The sequence below is a fragment of the Ursus americanus genome, chromosome 2 (genome assembly GCF_024610735.1).
Source record: "Ursus americanus isolate L20-20 chromosome 2, mUrsAme1.1.p, whole genome shotgun sequence".
NCBI classification, from domain to species: Eukaryota; Metazoa; Chordata; class Mammalia; order Carnivora; family Ursidae; genus Ursus; species Ursus americanus.
In genome coordinates, this window is record NC_142128.1 from 80,151,474 (window position 1) to 80,167,109 (window position 15,636).

Sequence of the window (15,636 nt, forward strand, 5' to 3'; positions counted from 1 at the left end):
TGTCGAATAAATAAAATCTTAAGAAAAAAACAAAAACAAAAAAACTTGTATGTGCCTGCTATAGCTTCATGGGTTGTTCTGCCCCCTAAATAGTGATTCTTTGGGGCCAGGTAGGCGATGGCTTTGTTAATTCTAGATAGAGGGATCGTTCCAAGCAACTGTTTAGGAAACCCACTATTGCTAAAATGGGTTCCTAGCAATAATGCCGTAAGTGATAATAATAGTAATAATAATAATAATAAACCTTTCCTGAGCTTTATTTTTAGAAGTTTAATCTGCTAGATCAAATTAGATTCTGACTGATCTCCTTATTTTAGCACTAAGGAGAAATCCAGAGAAAAATGGCGGGAAGGGATTTATTTTAATTACTATTTGGAACAGTTTGTAAGATTCCTGAAACTCTTGTACCTCCACCCCTCTTTGCTATTTTTATTGCCACTGGTCTGCTCCCCTATAAGGATTAGCTAGAAAGGTCTGAAAATGGAAAGGACTTGGTGCTTATTTTCAGTAGCAAGAAACAGCTGTGAGGTGACTGATCCTGCCAACCAGGTGAGGAACCTAGGAGGGGAAAGTGGATCGTAGCATCCTGCAGGCTGCATCTCAGGAGTCTGTGGAAGGAGGGGAAAATGACAGAGTAGCCGAGTGGAGGTGGGGGTGGGGGCACAGGCAGTGAGTCAGGACAGAGGAATTACCCTAGGTTCTTAATCAGCGAGAGACCCACCCATGGTCAGATTTCCCAAATTTAGCTAGATTAAAATTGATGCTTACAACTGCCAAAAAGATTTTTGTTGACATTTTCAGATTTAAAAATAAGACTAACAGCTCCTTTTAAGTGAGTTATCTTAATATAAGAGATATTTTAATTTGGATTCTTGGATCAAGTGAATGAAATGAGGTAGAAATTAATTCCATAAATCTTGGCTATCAGAAAGTGAATAGGACTTGTGAGTAGTTGGACAACATTGCTGTGCACATTAGTTTTTCCCAAATCCTTTGACGGCTGTTCTTTTACCCTAAGAGCGGCAGTGCAGAAGGGGAAACATTCCCCACCCCCACGCTCAGGCTTAGAATCCACTGAAACTTGTGGCATGAACATTTTACCCAAATATAGACCTTTCGGTGATTAAGCTAATTTACTCTTTTAAAACTGTGACATCCTGTTTATAAGAAAGAAGACTTATAAAAAGTCATCTTGTATGAACTAACTTTTAAAATCAACATGTTGGTGAATTTATGTGTTAAGTGAGTCACAACTATTTGGATGAAGATTTTCTGGTTTTGAAAGAGAAAGTACTTGGAAAAAAATGTCATTTTGGTTTCATTGAAATGGAAACATTTGAAAAATGGAATTCACTAGTGAGCCTATCATATAACAAGTTTCCACACACACTTCTTAAGTCACTTCTGTGAATTTGTAGAGCTGCTTTCCCCCCTGGGCCAAGTCTTAACCATCACGAGATGCATTTGGCCTCCACAATCCTTCCCAGAAATGATACTTTTAAAAATTCTATACAAGGTAAAATTTCTACAGTATTTTGAAAGTAACATTATTTACTTCGGAAACTGTGTTTTTAAAATTATTTTTTGTCCCAAAAGCAAGCTGAACCTGTATCTATTCCTATTACTTGCCTGATAGAAAAATGTTCTCTTTTTACTCTGACCCTTTGATATTTGAAAATGTCATTGCAGGCAACTCAAAGTCTAATTTATAGTCATGTTACGTTTAGTATTTTAGGTCTGACTTTAATGTATACTTGCTATTTATTAGCAATTCTTCCGAATGTACGGATTGGATTTTTTGTGAATTGAGTACATCCATGACCCCTCTCAGCATCCCGTGTCTGTGTCATTCTTTCTACAACCCTTCTCTCCTGCTCTGCCCTGTTACGCGTTAGATCTGTATTTAAGGATCCTGCTGCGTTCCTCCCCCTGCTGGTATCTCAAGCACTTCAAACCTACCATGTACCAGTTTGAATTACTTTTTTTAAAGTTTATTTTATTTATTAATCTCTGCACCCAAAGTGGGGCTCGAACTCATAACCCGAGATCAAGAGTCAGTGTACTTCTGACTGAGCCAGCCAGCCCTTCTTCTTCTTCTTCTTTTTTTTTTTTTTTTTTTTAATTCCCTGTTCCTTCGCCTGTGTTTCCTGTTCAGTTGCTGGTACCATCTCCCAACAGAGGGCCGCTGGTCATCCTAGAGCCCTTCCTTGATGATGCTACTTCTACTGCCTTTTCTTTCCATTCCAGCCCTAACGCAGGCACAGTAAACTCTTGGCTAGTTCAGAACAAAAGTTTCTCATGGGACTTTCCTGTCAACCTTTCTTCTCTGCTGCTGGATCTTTCCATGCATAGGGTCAAACATGAGTAGAAGACGTATCACCTATAAACTTCACCTATGTCCCATTGTGTCAGGAGCAAGTTTTTACAAACTGACACAACTCATTTTTTCTAGATTCTTCTTTTCTACCCATCTACACCCTGGCCCGCATCCATATGTAGCCTTAGCTACCAAAAGTCCTGTGAATATGTCATATATTTTTATACTGAATTTTTCTCTGTTTTGATTTTCATTACTGAAGACTCCCTTTCTCCTTCTCACTTTTCACCTTCCAGAAGTAAAAAAAAATCATTTTTTCCCATGTCCTCTCATAAGTACTTTTTTTAATTCTTTTTTTTTGCTGTCACTTGATCTACCCCATTATGAATAATTATCTGTGTGAGGCTTTCTCAGGGTAAATTATGAATTTCTCAAGAGAGAGACTTGTTTCTCTCTCTTCCAAAGAGAAGTGACTGTTGCAGTGTTTGGGAATTACTAAGTGCCCCATTAATATGTGCTGAAGAAGAGATGTGTTGAAATGTAGTCAGATTCTCATATGTGAAGTTTCTGCATCAAATGGATGGAGAAGCAACAAAGGTTAGAGTAAAGCAGAAGAGCTCCTTTGCTAATTTTTTCTTGAGAGCCAAGGATTTAAATATGTAACATATGTGGGAATTCCTCTGAAAAGTCAGAGAATAATGAATGGCAGCATCATCTGCAAATTACTGTTTGTTTGATTAGCCCACCAAGGCATTGTCTCAGGCATTTGTTATCAGTCCATTGTATTGGTGATTTTAGAATAAGAACCACTTTCTGTCTGGGCTGACTTTTAATTGGGTAATGAATTGATTGGCAGTAATGTAAATGTGTTAAGTTAAATGCACACCCAAAAAAGTGTCATTTCTGTCTTCTACTTGTTATAGTAGAGGTGGAAAGAGAAACTAGTACACGTGGAATACTTAAGCACTAGACTAGTTGAGGCAGATTATAATAAACAGAAAAGAGACCTAGAGCAAAGGAAAATCGTTATGACCTGGAGATGTAATGAAAGATCTCATTAAGAAGAACCTAGTTGACTGAATGTAACACTTGGATGTTAACTAACTGGAATTAAAATAAAAACTTGAAAAAAAAAAAAAAGAGCCTAATGACTGGTCCTTGAAAAATAGGTAAGGACAGGAAAGAATCCCATATGAAGAAAATAATGTGCATCAATTGACAAGATTTCTGTTGTGTAAGCCACAATTCAGTTGATAGTTTTAGCAAATATCCGTATGGTTCACTTTCACATGAATATGAAGTTATTTTGTTCTGCTTTATTTTCCTACCCAGGTGGATCCGATATTGAGTATCTGGACTTCTATAAGCCTGTCGTATGGTTTTGGATCCTCGTGGGGCTTGCTTACTTTGCTGCTGTCCTGAGTATGATTGGAGACTGGCTCCGAGTGATATCAAAAAAGACAAAGGAAGAGGTAAGAATTAAGGAGTGTGCAAAAAACACTCCTATTTAGCTAATTCAGTAAAAGTTATTTTTCATCTTTCTGACATTTATTTTTTAAAATACATGTTATTTAAGATTTTTAATATTTATGTTTGGTGCGAATTTACTCTATGTTAAGTGTAATTCAGTTAACAGATACTTGCTAAACATCCCTATGTACTAGGTGCTGAGGCTAATTTATAATGAAAAAAGATGTAATTTAAAATATTTTCCTATTTCTTCTTCCTTTTTCTTCTGTTTCATTTCTTTTTTTTTTTTTTTTTTCCTTAAGGGCACAAGGTAAATGTTATTCCGTAAAGAGAAATACAATAGAAAATACTTATGTCAGAATGTCAATAACATAGAAAAGTGAATGGATCATATAATATTGAATTTTTTTTACTATATTGAATTATTTCCTTCTTTCTTATGTCCCTATACATGTGTGCGTGTACACACAAGTATGTATACATATGTGCCCAAAGCTGTATGCATTATGGCCAAGTTCCCTGGGTACAGATTTCAGGTGTTCAAAAACATACTGTTTTACCCATTTTATATAACTATACATATAGAAATGAACATTAGAATTTTGACCCATGACGTTTCGGAAAATTTAAAATTTCAATCTTGTTCTTGAAATTTTATGCTTTGGAAACTACATTTGGATTTCATATTTACAGGCCCAGAAGTATTATCAGTTAAGTGTGACCGATTAGTGTTTTATGATGAATTCTGTATTTTTGGTTTCTTGGTGTTAGCCAACTTTACCAATTTTTTCAGAGAACAAATCTGCACTATTTATACCTATTGTCTTCCTCTAATTATCCCTCCATTTCATTATCTGGTGGTGTTCATATGCCAGGGGACACCGGTGTCAAAATCTTTGACACAGCAAGCATGGTTTTTTTAAACATAAACCCGAAAGAAATAGAATAACATAGGAAATGATAAAATTAGCTTCTCTCTACAAATAAATACTTTCTTTGAAACTCATCCAGTCATAGAATTTATCAGTACCTGAGGTGCCTTAGTAATTAGAACGTGAATTGTCCAGCACTTGCCTTCACGGGTATCATATTTCTCAATTAGGAATTCACATAGTCTATATGCATTAATCTATATCTTAGTTGCACCATAAAACCAAAATCTTTTATAATAAAACAAATCAGCAAGACAATGTGCTTAATAGTCTGGTTTAAATCATGTGAAAAGTTCTGCTTGAACAGGACCCCAAATGATTCACCTCCATCTTAGTTAGACGTGTGTGTGTGTGTGTGTGTGTGTGTGTGTGTGTGTGTGAGAGAGAGAGAGAGAGAGAGAGAGAATATTGTAATTGTTTTAACTTTGGTGTACTTTTAAGGATCTTGAAATGCTAAGGGAAGAAAGAAAATTGTAACAAGGAAATGTTTTGGATAACATAGCTAAAAAGAAAACTCAAACATCTAGCTATAAACTGGCTTTTAAATGGATTTTAAAACCATACACAGGTGTTTATTTTTTAATTAACTTTTGAAATTTGTGTATAGTTGACACACAATGTTACATTAGATTCGGGTGTATAGCATAGTGATTTAACATTTCTATACAAGTGTAGCTACTCTTTGCCACCATACAACGCTACTACAATATTATTGACTAGATTCCCTATGGTGTACCTTTTATCCCTGTGGACTTACGCATTTCATAGCTGGAAGCCTGTACCTCCCACTCCCCTTCCCCCATTGTGCCCATGTCCTTGCCCCCCTTCCCTCTGGCAACCCCCAGTTTGTTCTCTGTATTTATGGGCCTGATTCTGACAAGCATTTATTTTGCAAATAAAATAGAATTGAACAGCACATATCTTCTACAGTTAGATAGGAAAAGTTTTGTGAAAGACACCTACCCATATTATAAATACTCTATGTGTTATACACATACATACATATATATAAATACTAAGAATATTGTGGATCACAGTCAAAAAGTGTGAAAGCCACTAAGAACAGCGGGAAATTTTATTTTTATGACCCTGGTAAAGATCATTTGATCAAAGTTTAAAACCTGTGCTATTAAAAAGCAGTGCTTTCTGTGATAGGACTGGCTGGTAGAAAGCATTAACACTCTTCTCCACAGTAATCAGATAACAACCCACCTCAGTCTGCTCAGGCTGCCATAACAGAATACCATTGACTGAGGGGCTTAAACAACAGCCATTTATTTTCTCACAGTTGTGGAGGCTGGAAGTTCATAGTCAAGGTGCTGGCAGGGCTGGTTTCTGGTCAGATCTCTCTCCTCAGCTTATGGATCCTGCCTTCTCCCCGTGTCTTTACGTGGCCTTTTCTCTGTGCACCTGCCTGGAGAGAGAATTATGGTGGCTCTTCCTCTTCTTGTAAGGACATCAATCAGCCCTTTCGACTCAGGGATGCACCCTTATGACCACATTTAACCTTAATTACCTCCTTAAAGGCCCATCTCCAAAGACAGTCAAATTGGGCGTTTAGGGCTTCAACTTACGCATCTTTAGGGGACACATTTTGGGCCATAACACCATCCTTTGAAATAAAATGAAATTTCTACATTACCTGCCTTATTTACCATGAAAAACAAGTTCATGTGCCTTTCTATGCGCGATCTTCATGATTCTCAAACAGAAGTATGAGATCCACCTCGCTGTGTTTTCATGCTTTTAAACCCTGAAAAGCAGTAAACATTTTTTTCTTCTTACTATTAGTCATTGAGCTTTCCCCAACCTTCAGAGTCACATGTGGTTTCTGGTGACAGTGTCTGTAGAAAGCTCGTGTGAGTAAAGGCCACGAGCAAAAGTTACCGCGAGCCCTCCTGGAGCTGCGGCTGCAGCTGCTCTGGACCGTTGAGCCAATTAAAATGGAGCCGCCAGTTTGAGCAGATGTGTGTTTTCTAATTTATTTATAATGCAGTTTAGGGAAATGACAGAATTGAGTTACAGGTTCAAAAGAGGAATGTGAAGAAAGAAAGGGACAACTTATAGTTGATCAGAGACAAAGTTTTTATAAACAGAAATACTACAAAAATGTCTACAGTGATGGAAGAATTATTTGATTGTTTTATTTTGAAATAATTCACAAAGGGGCATAATTAAATAAAATACAACTAAATACATTCTAGTTGATGGACCGTGCATGCCGGGTGACTGTTCACTGCATATTCCTTACCTTCTGTCCCTAAACCATTCCGGATACTGCAACCTTTACAAACCTCCTCCATGTTCAGAAGCAACAAGCTTCTATCTAGTTTTCAGTCTTGATGAATAAAAATGCTACGTATTTTTGATAACTTGAAATTCTATTAAAAATGTAATATAGAATATACAAAATAATATATAGCATTAAATTTGCAAGTGATAATATTAAAACACGTTTTCCCTGAATGAAATATTTTGCCTAATAATACCGGTTACGAATTTAAAAACATGTGTTCTTAAACCATATCAGCTGAGTATAAATATATACACCTAATCATATGTGGCCTTATTTCTGGGTTATTTTAATGCTAAGGTATATTTTGTTTCCAATGAGGACTAATTTTAATAAAAATATTGTTAGAAATAAGGAAAAATCGTCTTCGAACATGCTGAAATAAAATATGTTGGTATAGCTAATCCACCTGAAATATTTGCACAAGAAATGGTTTAGTTGAAACAACACTGCATTGTTTCAAAATGTCGCATATAATTATAGTTGATCTGCATTCCTCAAGGGAAATAATGACCTCAATCCTTTTTCCATGGAGACACATGAGTTTCTGTAAAAGTGTTTATTTGTCTCATTATTTTTAAAAGTTTAATGGAGAGTAGGCACATGTTCAACGAGAGGAATTGGTATGACTAATTATCTCTTCCTATTACGCCGTGTACCCTCTTCTGAGGAAATGATGTTTCCATTTAGAAAATAAAGATTACTTAGGTATTCTGGATAATACAATAAAACCACTATCTGAGACAGGTGTAATAAAAAGAAGATGTGACCACAAAAGTCAGAAGGGAAATTTTGAAGCAAGCACAGAATAGTGCCTCCTTATTATGCATCGTTTTCTACTGTTTACAGGCCTTGCGTTTGAAAAGCCTGTGATTTCTGCATAGTTCCTGTATTGATTGGTGTATACGTTCCCGTGTCTGGAGTGTTCCTGTCCGTATGGGAGACGAACACCCTCACGGCCCCCCTCCCCAGCATGCCAGTGTTGTCTGACCACGTGGGCTGCAGCTGGCCACAGTGAGTGGACAGCCAAGCATCACGTCTTTACTAACACCCTGTGTTGTATTACTCTCCAGTGGAGTTCGTGCTAAGGGAGGTGCTCATGTTAGCAGGTTGGCCTTACGTCATAGTCAGAAAACTGCCTTTGGTTGGGAAGCTGTGGTGCCAGAAGGCTTGCAAGACTGTGCCTGGAACTAGTTTGCCCCAGGGGACCTGAGAATATGGAGGAAGATGGTTTTCTTCTGCTGCATATCTGGTGGCAGCATTTGGTCTTTCCCAAACCTCTTTCGGGACAGTGAGGCCTCCCTTCTGTGAAAGAACTGGGATTTGGCAGCCCTTTTTCCTGTCCAGGTTGGGCAGTTAAAGAGCGTTTGCAGCCTGAGTCCTGGAAAGGTAGCTGCAGACCACTTGCTGTTATTTCTTACGGAAGAAGGGCTTTGACTAGGAAAGGCTCATATGCCCTTTGAAACAGGTTAGACTTTGTTCTGAAAACCTTAGGGAGCCATTGAAGGATTGTAAGTAAGTGGAATGAATGACCTTGTCAACAGCGAGGAAGATGGGATTAGAAACAAAGCTGGATGCAGGGCAGTCATTCGGGAGAGATAGTGCAGGAATCCAGGTACCACAGAATCAAGGCTCTATGGTGGCAATGGGATGGAGATGAAGGTATGGGTTCAAAATTATATGGGGGACAGAAGGAATAGGACTTGGTAGCCCATTAGCTTTGGGCAGAAAAGAGAAAAGAAGGATGGCATCCATGGTTCTGGCTTTGGGTGGAATTACAAAACTCGGGAAAATGAGAGCTTCTGAGGGAGGAATGAAGATGTCATTTTGGACATGTTGCGATGGAACAATGTGTTGGATATCAGGTGGCTAAGTGTAAACAAAGTTAGAAGGATGGGAGCTGGAGAGATAGTTTGGGGGGGTCATCACCACATAAATGACAGTGTAAGTTGTGAGTACAGATAAATTCACCTAATCGAGATTTGTCAAGGAAGTCAACAATAGAGCTAAAAATGGAACCTGGCGTAAGACCTTCATTTAAGGGGTCGGGGTTGGAACGCAGAGACTTTAAAGGACTATTCAGCAAATGATGTATTCAAATACATTGATTCACAGTAGGGTCTGTTGGAAGGACAAAGGAGTTGAGGTTTTGAAGACAGGATAATTGAAGTGATGGATCAGATTAGCTAAAGACAGTGGGGAAGAAAAGGAATTGAACATTAAACAGAGAAGTCACTAGAATTCCCTATGAGGTTGTGCTCCAGGGGTGCCACCCCTGTAGGGAAAAAAGGGTAAACATTGCCTCCTGGGATTGTGCCATGCAGTGGCTATATTCTAACATGGTTCTTTGGGCACATCAAGCACAATTCCCAAGGCCAACTGTCAGTGGTTTTTTTATGGATATAGGAGCCCTTGGAGCACAAGTGCCAGAAAGCTGTGTGCGTGGTGCTGCGTGGGGTTGAGCCGTGTTAGCAGCCCTGATCCTGGGTACTGCTGGGCATGCATACGTGGTGAGTATGGACGGTGAGGGGGTGGGAGGTGAGCTGTGGAATGGCAGTGTCAGATTGGCAGGACCGGGAAGAAACTGGAGGTGTGGAGACCACCTGGGAGATTATTTAACATCTAATTCATTCCTAAATCATTCATTTCAAAAACACGTCCTAAGTACTATATGATGAGTGCTGCATTAGGTTCTGGGAGTAACTTCGTTGGTGCTAATTTGAGGCTGAAGTCTTTATTGGGAGGATTCCATAGGTGGTGCATTTCCTAACTGATCTTTGTAAAGTTGGCTTTTACTTCTCTTCTAGAGATGGAAAAAGGAGTTTTGACTAGGAAGGCACTTAGTCTTTGATTTGTTCCTAAAATAGCCTGCTTTTACTTTTTTCCTTTCTCTTCTCCGCCCTCCCACCCTCCCTCCCTTCCCACCTTTCTTTAACCTTCAAACATCTTACCAGACTTTGTAGTTTTTGCTTTGATTTCCAACATGGGTGGGGTGGGGGGGCATTACTGTTCAGTTCAGATTTTTTCTTGGCATATTTTTCTTGTTCTCTGTTGAGATGCTGAAGTAGTTGGGAATAACTGAAGCAGGACTGTGGGCGCGATATACAGTGATCAGAAGACTTCGCAGGTTTATATTTCAGTGCATGTAATTCTTTGGCTAAAGGGTAAGAATAAAATAAAATCGAGGCAGGTGGTATCACGATGTATTACTTAGAATAAGGCATATAAAAAGGGCCCTTCTTTTCTATCCCGTGGGGAGGGAGGTGTCCCTCACTGCTGTAGGGAAAAGCTCAGTGTAACCAGACTTTGAGGTTTCTCTGCTGGTCTGTATTTGACTCTGCTTGGTTGTGCCGAGGAGAAAGGTCCTTCTCGTTCCAGGTCCAGCCTCCGCTGGACAAGTTATTACCTATTTGGTATTAGTAAATAGGAATTTGGAAAGGAGAATAAAGATAAATAAAAGAACAAATAACAATGTAAAACTTAAATTAGGCTTTGAGGCAACAGTAACTTTTGCACACCAACCAGTATGTGTCTGAATTTCTAAATGAATTTTGTGGACAGCCATTTCTGTAGAATCAAGACCCCAAATTCTGTCTCTAGATCATCCCAGGATTATATTGCATTCTATGAACCTTTTGCAGGTCCAGTGTTAGGAAGTTCTTACCAGTCAAAATATATGCTAAAAACAAAATAGGATTTGAGAGTAGTAAAAATGGAAGTACTTTTCTTCTAGAATATACTTTATTTCTTTTTTAATAAATGAGGCAAAGTGCTCAGTTGTTAAATAATAATTGCTAATAAGGAAACTGAAGCATAGGGAGGGAAGATGACTTGCTTAAGGTTATAAAGCTAGGAAGTGGTAGAATCAGTAATCAACCCAGATGGCGTGACTACAGCCGTGGCCCAACTTTTTTGCTAAGCGGTCTTTTTTTTTTTTAATTTTTAGTTATTTATTTATTTTTGCTATGCTGCCTCCCAAGTGCCTAAAAGAGTTAGGTATGTATTATTGTTATTGCTATTTTTTAATTATTATTATTTTCTACGTAGGTAATATCAACACATGACAAATCAGTACCCAAATCTGGCCAGTCTGTTACTATGTAGCTATAGCAAAGGGCTTTGTGAATTTCATTTGGTCACTGATTGTGTTGTGGTACAAGTCAGTGATCTCTTGAAATCTAAAGTTTTAACATTCTTTTAAATGAATGGAAATGATTTGTACGATTTCTAGAAAGTGCATGGGCTTTGGAGCCCCTAGAACTGAGGTTTAATACCATCTTAACTATTTACCAAACTTCACCAAAATACCTAATCTGTCTGAGTCTCCATGTTCTTATAAAGTGAGATTTAACCTCCTTTATGAGACCGCTTTATAAAGATTCAGTGGGTAGAGAGTGGGATGTGGCTAAGTGCTTACTAGATGCTTGTTCTTTTCCTCCTGGGTTTCTGAAGAAATTAGTATCAAATTACTATCCCAAATCAAAGAATGCAAAGACAAAAACTAAAACTATCACCTAGATATCATCATATATTATTTGGAAATGCTATGAATGCTTATATCTCTAAACACCTCATCTGGTTGAAATAAAAAGTAAACATAAAAGAAAAGGTAAACGAGAAAACATTAAGGTTATGTATATTGCTAGAATTTAATCACAAACCCAGAGTCCATATGAAAAGTCTAGGGAAAAGTGAGTGCAAGGATTTCAAGTATTTTGGATGCTCTATGGACTTGAAAACTAGGTTCTGCTTTAAATGTTCCTTAAATCTACCCACATTAGCATGATCTTAATTTTCTTCTTGAATTAGAGCTGCAAATTTTCTGGTGTCTTGATGTATGGACTGAGGTAGACTTTATTTTAAGTATTTTTCCTTTTATTAAACCGGCAAAGAGTAGCTCAACTGTTACTTAAAAAAAAAACAAAAGACAAAAACAAAACAACCACACATGCAGGAAGATTCCTTTCTCTTCTTTTCTCTTTTAGATTGAACCCTCACTGTTTTTAAATTGTGACTTCTTTTTGCTCCAGGTATTTCACAGAATGTCATCTCGTAATGGAAATTCAGAGTAATTTTTTTTCTATTCATTTGTACATAATAGGAAAATAACTTAATAGTTTTTGCCTCAAAGCACTTTATAAGTAATTTTATTTTCTTTCGCTAGAGAGCATATTATGGGGATTTAATGCATCAAGATATAATGTTACCTCTTTCGACTGTTTTGATACCAGCATCTGTTCTGAGAATTTGTGTTAGGAAAAGTGGTCACGATGAACTTTGCTTTCAAAATTGTTTTTGGACTTTCTTCGTCAAACCAAAGGATTGTGCTTGCCTGTATTCAGAGCTAAAATCAATCAAATTTTACAAAACATCAAGCGTGTGTTTGCTGAGAACACAGCAAGTGTGTTTTCAAAGATGGATCAACAAAATAAATTTGTTTTTAGTTCCTCTTCATAGATGGCTCTTCCTAAAAGAATGTTTGTTTGTGGTTGGTTGGAGCTGAGTAGGGGGCCCACTTTGAAGTTTAATCAGGGATTATTTGATCCTCTTTTGCAATAAAGTGTGGTGATTTGTGTAGTGTTCAGTGGATGGCACCCTAATTGTAGTAAAGGAATTTAGTTCTTCCTGCCTAAACTTGATTTGAACCCAAAGAATGGCTTCCATTGAATGATAACGTGTGTGTGCATATGCGCACTTAACGACTGAGCCACCCAGGCGCCCCAACTTACTGATATTTTCAAGTCTTTTTTTTTTTTTTAAGATTTTATTTATTTGTTTGAGAGAGAGAGAGAAAGCACGCATACACGTGTGAGCACAAGCAAGGGGAGGGGCAGAGGGAGAGGGAGAGAGAATCCTCACGCAGGACCCTCAGTGAGCTTGGAGTCTGACACAGGGCTCGATCCCAGGACCCTGAGATCGTGACCAGAACCGAAGTTGGAGGCTTAACCGACTGAGCTACCCAGGCACCCCAAGCCTTTTTTTTTTTTTTTTTTTGTAAAACAACTGCAGTGTTTAGTCATGAAAACAACTTGCCATTCTGAAAACAACTTTAAGGGAGAAAAGTCTTCCCCATTAAAATAAACAATCAAAATTGCAAATATTATAGCTTTTCACTCCTTTAAAATAATCCCTGCAAGACTGCCCCTCCATTCAAGATCTTTCCTGTACCATCACATATTGAAGAGAAAGCAATATTACAGTAATGCTTGATAGGTTCACTTAACATAAGAACTTGTTCGATGATTTTTTCATCTTTGGCTTTAGTGGTCTTTCTCCTTTTACACATTAAAAGTGCCGCTGCAGTAACCAGGACTTGGGAGAGAACATTCACCTTTTTATCACATACCATTTTGTGACCTACACCTTGACCATCCTTTTTAAAATTGAAACTGCTCTACCCCAGGACTCTTGATTCTCCTTGCCTTGCTATATTTTTTCATCATATTTACCAACTTCTAACATTCTACGTGATGTACTCATTGATTAGATTTCTTTGTTTATTGCCCGATTGTCATCCTAGAAGGTCTTGTTCATAAGAAAAGGAATTTTTTTTATTTCATCAGAATCAGGTAAAGCAATCCTTGGAATATAATAGACACTCAATAAATGCGTGTCTTGTACTTCTTCAGTGATAAAAGGGGAATGGGCTAGTTTTTCCTGTCAAGTCAGAAATGCTATTTTAATTTAGTTCATTTTTTACATTTTCAGTAGAACCAAAGTGTACTTATTTTGGTTACTTTTATTCATTCTATTATTGCTTACAGATACAAATAAATTATAATTAATATTTAAAGGATGAATAACTTCATGATTAAATAGCTTGACATATAAGTTACTTAGAAGTTTCAATGAACTAAAACTATTCATATTTCAATTTTAAAAACTTGAGCAATGACTGTAAGATATCTTACTTTGTAAGATACAGTACAAAGTACAAATTTTGATACCATCAAGCTAGAAGCTAGTTCAAAAGTTAGTCGCTAGCTGCAATCAAATGTCAGGAAAATTTCATTTTTATTCCTGATGTGATGGTGTTATGACAGGAAGCTTCTTGGCAATTTGAATACCTTTATTGTTGTTTTATTTAAAAATAATTGGTCCTTATTATTCCCTGCGGCTACCTTCGAGAGTACCCTCCACTCCCACCCCTGCCCATGTGAAATATTGCTTATAGGCAGTTGATTTTATTTTAAGCACCAGGAACTTTTTCCAGAAGACTTTAATATTTTTAAATTTTCTATGCTATGTAAAATTGCAAAGTTGCTGATCTGAAGGTCACTTATTTTATTTGAAAAGTGAAATGTATGCATGAGTGAAGAAAAATGCAGGCAGGAAGGGAGATTTGTGCATAGCTGACCCATTTCTAGAGAACAATACACATAATAATGGTACTGGATAAAGTGAAGAGACTGCTTAGAGAAATTGTTTTCTTAACATGAAATTGATTTAATATGGTGTTCTAAAAGTGGAATTGGTATGTTTTCCAAGATCTCTAATTGGAAAACATAGTTACCTCTAATGCATCATGCTAAATAACCTAGGGTCTGTTTTTTTAATTAGAAAACTTTTGCTCAAAAATGTTGTCTTCAAAATAGTTGTTAATTTCAAATAGCACAGATTTTCTTCTCCCATTAGAACTAGTAAGAATATTCTTTATTGGAAATGGTTTACCTGAGATTCGATTTGATCCACCTGGGAATTCTGAACAAGCAGCTGTGGGAAGGAAGTAGTACCACCTCTCCTCCCCTCAACAATTTTAGACACTAAACCAGCCTCAGAACAGGGGCGCCTGGGTGGCTCCGTTAGTTAAGCATCTGACTCTTGATTTGGGCTCAGGTCATAATCTCAGGGTCGTGAGATTAAGCCCTGAGTCAGGCTCCAGGCTGCGTGTGGAGCCTGCTTAAGATTCTCTCTCTCCCCCTGCCCCTACCCCCTACTCCTCACCCCCCACCCTGACTCATGCTTTCTCTCTCCTTCTTAAAAAAAAAAAATCCTCAGAACACTGATACCATTTCTGGCACTTACATGCTAAATTAGATATTTTATATTTGTGCTTCATTCATGACTACATGTAAAATAAAATATTTTGTAGTTTTTATAATTTGAGAGGGAAATATTTGGCCTAGTTGACTGGAAGAAAAGTGTTCCTGGCTTTGAGATGCCCTGTAGTGGAAAGCCTATCAAAAAGTGAAAATGTAACCAAACCAAAGCAGTGTTCACCAGCCCAGCGCCCAGCAGGTCATAGCCACTGACGCCAAGCTTTTGCAGAGGAGAAAGATGGGCTGTTTGCTGGTTAGGCATCACCCAAGAAGATGGGGAGCTAATGCTCAAAAGTCCTGAACTCCCTGATGGCTTGCAAGGGAGAGTTATTAAAGGCAAAATTTGAGGCAGGGGTCTCCTGAGAAGGCGGGCACCGTTGATTGGCGACCCATGAGGTCATGCTAGCAGGTGTCCTTGTGCTGCTTCACCTGGTCCCCAAGAGGTCTTTTCCCTCCCAAGAGACTTGGAATCTAAAAGATATCTTTATTCTTTATGTTTGCGATTTCATTAGGTACATTGGGCGATTATATCTTTAGGGTAGTATGAATTAACTACTTGTAAGCTAGTGGGGCTGCATTCTGACT

At 37.8% G+C, this 15,636-nt stretch overlaps 1 protein-coding gene across 4 annotated transcripts in view; it reads left to right on the forward strand.

Annotated features, from left to right (window-relative positions):
• The window catches only part of KCNK2 (potassium two pore domain channel subfamily K member 2), a 136,523-nt gene that overhangs the window by 95,148 nt on the left and 25,739 nt on the right, over positions 1-15,636 (forward strand). For 3 of the 4 annotated variants that reach the window (XM_045771996.2, XM_045771997.2, XM_045771998.2), the window contains exon 6: positions 3,650-3,789. In XM_045771996.2, the coding sequence (XP_045627952.1) occupies positions 3,650-3,789 (140 nt within the window). Of the gene's footprint in view, positions 1-3,649; positions 3,790-9,418; positions 9,510-15,636 lie in introns of those variants that run through there. The other variant, XM_087858159.1, reaches the window with a different exon arrangement.